Below are 8,405 nucleotides of genomic sequence, written 5' to 3'. Positions count from 1 at the left end.
CGGGTCGGTGTGGACTTGTTGGGCCGAAGGGCCTGTTTCCACACTGTAATGTAATCTAAAAACAAGAAGCTTGGCATTCAAGAAAAAGCAGCCTACTGAATTATCACCTAATTCATCAGCTTTAAAATTCACTCCCTCCACCAAAAATAGCGTGGCAGTGGGTACCACAAAGAACATGCACTACTGCAATGCATCCAAGGTGGCTTTGGCAGACTTTCGAAACCCTCAATCTCTACCACCTAGAAAGTCAAGGACAGCAGATGCATCAGTACCACCAAACTCAATTTGCCTCCAAATATCGCATCATTCTAACTTAGAGATATATCACTCTTCCTTCACTGTCACTGTGTTAAAGTCTTAGAATTCTCTCTCTAATCGCACTGAATATTAAACTATATAAAATGTAGCAATTAAATAAGCTGGCCACCATCACCTTCAAGAACAATTAGGGATGGGCAATGTAGCCCACTTCCTATGAATTAATAAAACGTAGTTAAGAGACAGGTTCAGTATAAAAGCAATAATCACAATCAGGTGGAACCTATTTTGTATATTAAATTATGTCGCAGACAGTTAAATCGGCAAGTTTAGTCATTCTTGATGCACATTTATTAAAATTTTAGCTATTGCTATAAAAACTCACACCTTAAACAATGGATAGTGAAAGGTAACAAAGCTATTTTGCTGTTGATAATTTCTTAAAATGGAAATACAGTAAAATCAATATACTTCCAGGAATTAGTCAAAACACACTCAACACAATGGCTTGCGTGAGATTTATTTCAAAGGTCTTTCTGAATTCTTGCAATGAAATGCACCCCTCCCTGCTACAACATTCCACCACAGACCATGACAACAACTCAAGTACTGACTCACTGTGGGCAACGGTGAGGGTGCTCTGCATGCAATTACTAAAGAGACACTACTATTCTGTTGAGAAAAATTGGCTCAATATAAAAATGTGCAGTTTCACCAACTTGAGTTGGTGCTCAAGTCCATGTCATAGTTCTATCATATAGGTTCATGTTGCTGAAATTAGGAGATCGCCCTCAGATAACGTCCATCCTTTAGCAAAATATGTTATCAAGTTTAACCTAATTCCCAATTCTGTCCTAATCAAAGTCATTTTGACTGCAGAAAAATGCAATTCTGGACATAACATGTTTGAACTGAAAGTATCTTTCATGTAGATGTATAACTTTATAGCATGTGACTGATAAAGAAGCATGCCTACATTCTCAGAACAACCTTCATAAAACCATTTAGAAGTTGAAAGGACAAATAATAAATACTTTTAAAATAATGCAGTTCAATAACAAACATGATTAAATTGCCATGGGCTGCAAATTCCATACAATATGCCCCAGATAGAGTTGTAGAGATGTACAGCACGGAAACAGACCCTTCGGTCCAACCCATCAAAGCCGACCAGATATCCCAACCCAATCTAGTCCCACCTGCCAGCACCCAGCCCATATCCCTCCAAACTCTTCCTATTCATATACCCATCCAAATGCCTCTTAAATGTTGCAATTGTACCAGCCTCCACCACTTCCTCTGGAAGCTCATTCCATACATGTACCACCCTCTGCGTGAAAAGGTTGACCCTTAGGTGTCTTTTATATCTTTCCCCTCTCACACTAAACCTATGCCCTCTATTTCTGGACTCCCTGACCTCAGGGAAAAGACTTTGCCTATTTACCCTATCCACGCCCCTCATAATTTTGTAAACCTCTATAAGGTCACCCCTCAGCCTCCGACATTCCAGGGAAAACAGCCCCAACCTGTTCAGCCTCTCCCTATAGCTCAAATTCTCTAACCCTGGTAACAGCCTTGTCAATCTTTTCTAAACCCTTTCAAGTTTCACACCATCTTTCCGATAGGAAGGAGACCAGAATTGCATGCAATATTCCAACAGTGGCCTAACCAATGTCCTGTACAGCCGCAACATGACCTCCCAACTCCTGTACTCAATACTCTGACCAATAAAGGAAAACATACCAAACGTGCAAACTTACTAACTGTACCTGTTATGCTCACATCCAAATCATTTATGTAAATGACAAAAAGTAGAGGACTCAGCACTGATCCTTGTGGCACTCCACTGGTCACAGGCCTCCAATCTGAAAAACAACCCTCCACCACCACCCTCTGTCTTCTACCTTTGAGCCAGTTCTGTACCCAAGTGGCTGGTTCTCCCTGTATTCTGTGAGATCTAACCTTGCTAATCAGTCTCCCATGGGGAACCTTGTTGAATGCCTTACTGAAGTCCATATAGATCACATCTACCGCTCTGCCCTCATCATTAGCCTTGTTGAGGCTAATGCATCTACAGCTCCCTGGTACCACTCTTATTTGACAGGCAATAAGCAATGTCAGGTGTTGAAAGTTAAGGCTAAATGGTGAGAAATATTATACGGCAAGACAAGTCATGGAAGCACTCAAGAATCAGAATTTTAATTTAATGCATACCCAATGCATGTTTTCTACAATAACATCTAATATGTGTAAGTCAGTTCTGTCATGATTTGAACAGAATTGCAAAGTTGAATCTGGGGACTGGTCGTTAGACTTTCACAGTCATAAAGTTATATTTGCAGATGAGAGAGAAATAAACAGTTGGGTTTCGAAATCTTCATTGACAGAAGGAAGAAAATAGGCAGTTTCAGTGTTGAAGAGTTTCAGAATGAATCTTGTAAAGGTGTGTCAAAAACTTCAGAGTGATGAAAGGAGAAAATCCAGCAGGAAAGATTGGTGTCTGTGACAGAATACTGATGGTGTTAATGCTGTTATTATGGCATTAAATTGTATAGGTTAAAAAAAATCATAAAAGGAGTGATGTAAACAATGATTACATTGTTGAAAAGGTGTTTAATGTCAAGTAAATTCAATCAAAAAGATCCAGTTGGTTCTCATAAGACAAAACAGATTTAGGTTCATTCAATACTTAGTAGGGAGGCTATCAGGTGCTTTAGGATTTTAAATTAGAAATTAGTATTTTAATTAAAATGCACTGTGGAAACAGATAATGTAATATATTTCATTTGTTCTTATTTCAACTTTCAGAGCTAGGGTAGTTGTGCCTCTCTAAAAATCAAGTACACCTGCTTGGTTACTATTTAATGCTGGGGAAGGTCTTGTGGATCAGTAGGTAACATCCCTGCCTCTGGGTTCGTCTCTAACTCTAGAACATGAAATGGCCTATCAACCTACACATCCTTCCAACATGCCCATGGCAAGCAGCAAGAGTGGGAGTGACTCCACATCAGCCAGAACCACAGGATATCAGCATCACAACAGTCTCCCTACGTTAAATACTTCAGGTGCAAGCTCTTGCCATGGGATCCACAGCAAGCACCCTCCTCTCTTCGAGGTACAGCTTATGATGTTCATTGCTAGTTTATTTAGAAAAAAAATCTGTGCAGGAAACTAAGAAGATAACATTGTGCAGGGTCTCTTCAGAGGTTAATATCTAGGAAACCATTTTACCATTTCGTCTCCAAACACAACTGATCACTTTTAATAGAGCAGATGTGAAACAAACAAATCACCATGCTAGCCATCACTCACTCATAGGTCTAGTCAACTGAAACATCAATAGTTAGGAGTCCAAAAAAAGCACTGCAAAGATTATACTGATAGAGAAAAGCAAGTTCTTTTGGATTAATATATAGATTGCCATTTTTTGTTGTTATTCACTTAAGTGTAGAAAATGGTGCTTACCTTCAAACCCAAGTCTTTCCATAAGATTTAGAGGATACCATATCAATGGTTTGTTTCCAACCAGTAAGAGGGGCTTTGGAATATTGGAGGTAAGATCCATCATGCGGGAGCCCCCACCTGCTGCCATTAACACAGCTTGAAACTCCATAGTATTGTTTTCTGTAACATATATATTTAATGTATATATTAGCTGTTAATGGACTGATGGCTTTAGTCAACTTTGAATTGAGAAAGTCAATTCATGAATTCAATTTATGCCTCACTAAAGTTAGAAAATTTGACAACATGGAAATGGTACAATATGACTATCAAAGGCATTATGAAGATATTCAATGCTAGTCAATAACCCCTTCAGCAGCCACACATTCCAACTTAATCAGGACATGCAAACTTTTGGTAACCCATTCAATCTATAATTGACTACATTAATCCCATATTAGATTAGATTAGATTACTTACAGTGTGGAAACAGACTCTTCAGCCCAACAAGTCCACACCGATCCACCGAAGCGCAACCCACCCAGACCCATTCCCCCACATTTACCCCTTCACCTAACACTACAGGCAATTTAGCATGGCCAATTCGCCTAACCTGCACGTTTTTGGACTGTGGGAGGAAACCAGAGCATCCGGCGGAAACCCACGCAGACATGGAGAGAATGTGCAAACTCCACACAGACAGTTGCCTGAGGTGGGAATTGAACCCAGGTCTCTGGCGCTGTGAGGCAGCAGTGCTAACCACTGTGTTACCGTGCTGCCCTTGTTTTATTATTAAATTTGTAAAGAGTAAGGAACTATATTGTTGTATGCATGCATACATGTATATCCAGAAGGCCATCACACTCACAACAGTCTGCATTCAATCAACAATGTGTCAGTGTGATGTACGTAAGGAGATGTGAGAAATACATGTCATGTCATAGTGAAAGATTTTGCCCAAAACTGCAATTATTTCAAACTTCCGGGAACTACACGTTGAGACAGTCACAACTGCTTTTCTTCATTTATATAAACGATTTTGACATGAACATAGACAGTATGGTTAGTAAGTTTGCAGATGACACCAAAATTGAAGGTGTAGTGAACAGTGAAGATGGTTACCTTAGATTAAAATGGGATCTTGATCAGATGGAATTTAATTTAGATAAACGGGAGGTGCTGCATTTTGGAAAGGCAAATCAGGGCAGGAATTGTACACTTAATAGTAAGGTCCTAGGAAGTGTTGCTGAACAAAGAGACCTTAGAGTGCAATTTCATAGTTCTTTGAAAGTGAGATCCAAGGTAGACAAGATAGTGAAGAAGGCTCTTGGTATGCTTTCCTTTATTGGTCAGTGCACAGAGTACAGGAGCTAAGAGGTCATGTTGCAGGTATACAGGACATTGGTTAGGCCACGATGAAATACTGTGTGCAATTCTGGTCTCTCTGTTATAGGAAGCATTTGTGAAACATGAAAGGGTTCAGGAAAGATTTACAAGGATGTTGCCAGGATTGGAGGGTTTGAGCTATAGGGAGAGGCTGGAGCTATTTTCTCTGGAGTGTCGCATGCTGAGGGGTGACCTTATAGAATCACGAGGGGCATGATCTCTTTCCCGGGATGGGGGAGTCCAGAATTAGACAGTGTAAAGGTGAGAGGGGAAAAATTTAAAAGGGATAAAGGGGCAACTTGTTCCACACAGAGGGGTTGTGTATATGGAATCAGCTGACAAAGGAAGGTGTGAAGGCTTGCACAATTACAACATTAAAAAAATCTGGATAGGTATGTCAATAGGAAGGGTTTAGAGGGATATGGCCAAATGCTGGTAAATGGAACTAGGTTAATTTAGGATATCTGTTCGGTGTGGACAGGTTGGACTGAAGGGTCCATTTCCCTGCTATACATCTCGGTGACTCTATAAACTAGACATCACAAATACTGCTTACTTTCACCTCCGCAACTTCACTTCTCTGCAAATGGCTCCCTTTATAATTATTCCCCCGAGACTACTTCGATTAAATTTCTCCTGTGTCCTCAGCTACCTAATGCGAGTAGCTAACACTACCAGCAGTCTCACAGGGCCCAATCCATTTCTCTGGGGTTCAGCTCAATTCATAAGAACAGCAGAACTAGAGCAGGAGGAGGCAATTCAGCCCCTCGAGCTTGTTCCACTGTTCAATACGATCATGGCTGATCTCATCTCGGCCTCAACTTCACTTTACTGGCAGTTCCCCATAACCCTTCAACCAGTTACTAAATAAAAACCTGTCAATCTCCTCCTTAAATGTTATCAATGTCCTAGCATCCATCGCATTCTTGGGTAGCAAATTCCACAGTTCACTAACCTTTGACAGAAGTAATTTATCTTGTGTGTTAAGTCTGCTATTCCTTATCTCAGAACAGTGACTCTCATTTTAGAATGTTTTCTTTAGTTTGGCATTCTCTTTGCAGCTACTTTGCTAAACCCCTTTAACATCTAACATACCTTAAATAGATCTTCTTTTTTATAGACTCTAGTGAGTATAAGCCTAAGCTACTCAGGTCCAGTCTCCCTAGTGCCTGGCACAATCGCAGCACCGGTCCAATCTCATTTATGCCTGGCACAACCGCAGCAACGGTCCAGTCTCATTAATGCCTTGTCCAATTGCAGCAACACTTGCTTACTTTTATACTGTATTCCTTTAGCAATAAAGTCCAAAACTACAATTGCCTCTCTTATTACCTGCTGTACCTGGATACTTGTGTTTTGATTCATGCACAAAAGATACCAGGTCCCTCTGCATCAACGTATGCTCAAGATTCTCTCCACTTATATAAGAAGATAATTTAGATCGTAAGTTGCAGTTCTAACCAAAATGGATAACCTTTCACTTATCCACTCGATCTGCCAAATTTTGGCCAATTCATCTAACTTATTCCATATCATTTGTAAATTTAGTCATAGAGTCATACAGCATAGACCCTTTTCCTACCATGTCTATGGTGACCAACAAACACCAAACTATAATAATTTCATTTGCCTGCACTTAACCTACTGCATCATGGCATTTTATGGAGTCATCCAGATGCTTCTTAAATGTGAGAATACCTTCCTCCACCATCCTCTCAAGTAGCAAGTTCCATGTATATGTGGAAGAAACCTTTTGTCACATCTTTTCTAAACCACTTGCTCCTCACCTTTACTTCTTGATTGCCATTTACTTTCCCACTGAGTTTAGTGTCATCTGCAAATTACATCTCCGATCCCTGCATCCAAGTCATTCGTAAAGATTGTTAATAGTTAGGGCATGAAGACCAATCCCTTTGCTCTTTTTATTACATTTTTAGTAATCCTTTGTTGAGCTTTAAAAGTTTCCCGATCTTGCAGCCTGCGTTTGCAACATGGTACAGCTTAGTCTTGGTGTTTTTATGTTATATTTGGCTTCCTTGCTTAGCCATCTCCAAATCATTGCTTAGCCATGGATGTGTTCTCACCCTCTGGAATATATTTCAATTGGAAGGATTCCACACTCAAACCTCTCAATCAGGAATCTGACCTCCTCCCCGCTCAGTTGCAACTTCACTCAGCCTCCCACCCCACGTTCCCCTCTGATCGCCCCCTTCCCCAGGTTCGTTCTCCCCCACCCCCACCGCCTTAGTTTCCCCACGAAACTCCCCTATGTCCCCAACTCCTCACCCCAGTCCCCTAGTTCCACCCGACCAACCCACCGGCTCGACTCATCCCAAACTCCCAACTCCAGATTCAACAGTCCCTCCCCCTCATTCCACTAACACAAGCCTCCACGCACCCACATACATATATACACACGGTTCCCCCATTACCTCCTCCTCTCTCTGCTCCCCGAATACGGTAGGACATTGGCCGGTGTCGAAAAGGCAGCCGGAGAAAGGGGGTCAAGGGAGGCCGGTGAAGCAAGCTCGGTGGTGGGCCCAATGCGAGCCTTCAGACGGTGTGCAGCTTTGGAAGAGGCGCTGTCACCTCAGGTCCACCATGTCGTGTGTTCGGGTGAATTAGAGTCCGCACGGAAACGGAGCGGCTGCGGCCGCGGAACTAGGTTCCGAGGAGGATCTTCTCCTCAATGCGAACACAGCACTTGTCCCCAGCTCACCCCCCCACAACTCAACTGGTCTGAAAATAAAATACACTAACATCATGAACAAGACCACTCCTTCAACATTATTACATTAAAGTTATGTTCATTTCAATGAATCTCAAGATTTTCCTGAATGGTTTGGAGTAATTTCTCTCCTTTGCAGGTGTTGGTTGAAACAACAGAAAACGCTGGATATATTGTAACTATTTTTTTTACATTGCACGTTTTATGGCAAGGTATGCAATGATAGGGTTCACACTGATGTTTTACTCGAGCCCCCTTTCAGTAATATTGGGCGCATACAGTCCGCAGGGACACAGATCCCTTTACTGTTTCACACCTTATCATTGTGTTACCATCAAGCCAACAGAGAATCTCTTCCTGGCCTCTTCACCAGTGGAAAACCAATAATGATGAATCTTAGCCCTTTAAGCTGTGGACAACCCTCAATTCCTGTAGCAGTACAACTGCTTCTTGTACTGAGACTGAAATTTTCTTTCAGTACCTTAACACCCAAAATTACTGAGGCCATAACAGTGAGACCACTGTCCCTGACCATTAAATACGCAACTGCTCCAGCAACTTCAGACAAGATCAGATGCACAATTAAATA

At 41.4% G+C, this 8,405-nt stretch overlaps 1 protein-coding gene across 1 annotated transcript in view; it reads right to left on the bottom strand.

Annotated features, from left to right (window-relative positions):
• The window catches only part of eif2b3 (eukaryotic translation initiation factor 2B, subunit 3 gamma), a 141,296-nt gene extending 133,460 nt beyond the window's left edge, over positions 1-7,836 (bottom strand). Inside the window, exons 1-2 of the mRNA XM_043699051.1 lie at positions 7,521-7,836; positions 3,724-3,882 (exon numbers count right to left, since the gene is read on the bottom strand). Coding sequence (XP_043554986.1) covers positions 3,724-3,882; positions 7,521-7,557 — 196 coding nt within the window. The 5' untranslated portion in view covers positions 7,558-7,836. The remainder of the gene's footprint in view (positions 1-3,723; positions 3,883-7,520) is intronic.
• Positions 7,837-8,405: the final 569 nt, after the last annotated feature.

The sequence above is a fragment of the Chiloscyllium plagiosum genome, chromosome 11 (genome assembly GCF_004010195.1).
Source record: "Chiloscyllium plagiosum isolate BGI_BamShark_2017 chromosome 11, ASM401019v2, whole genome shotgun sequence".
Taxonomy (NCBI): domain Eukaryota; kingdom Metazoa; phylum Chordata; class Chondrichthyes; order Orectolobiformes; family Hemiscylliidae; genus Chiloscyllium; species Chiloscyllium plagiosum.
The sequence above is the reverse complement of the archived record's forward strand: the minus strand, read 5'-3'. Positions and strand labels throughout refer to the sequence as shown.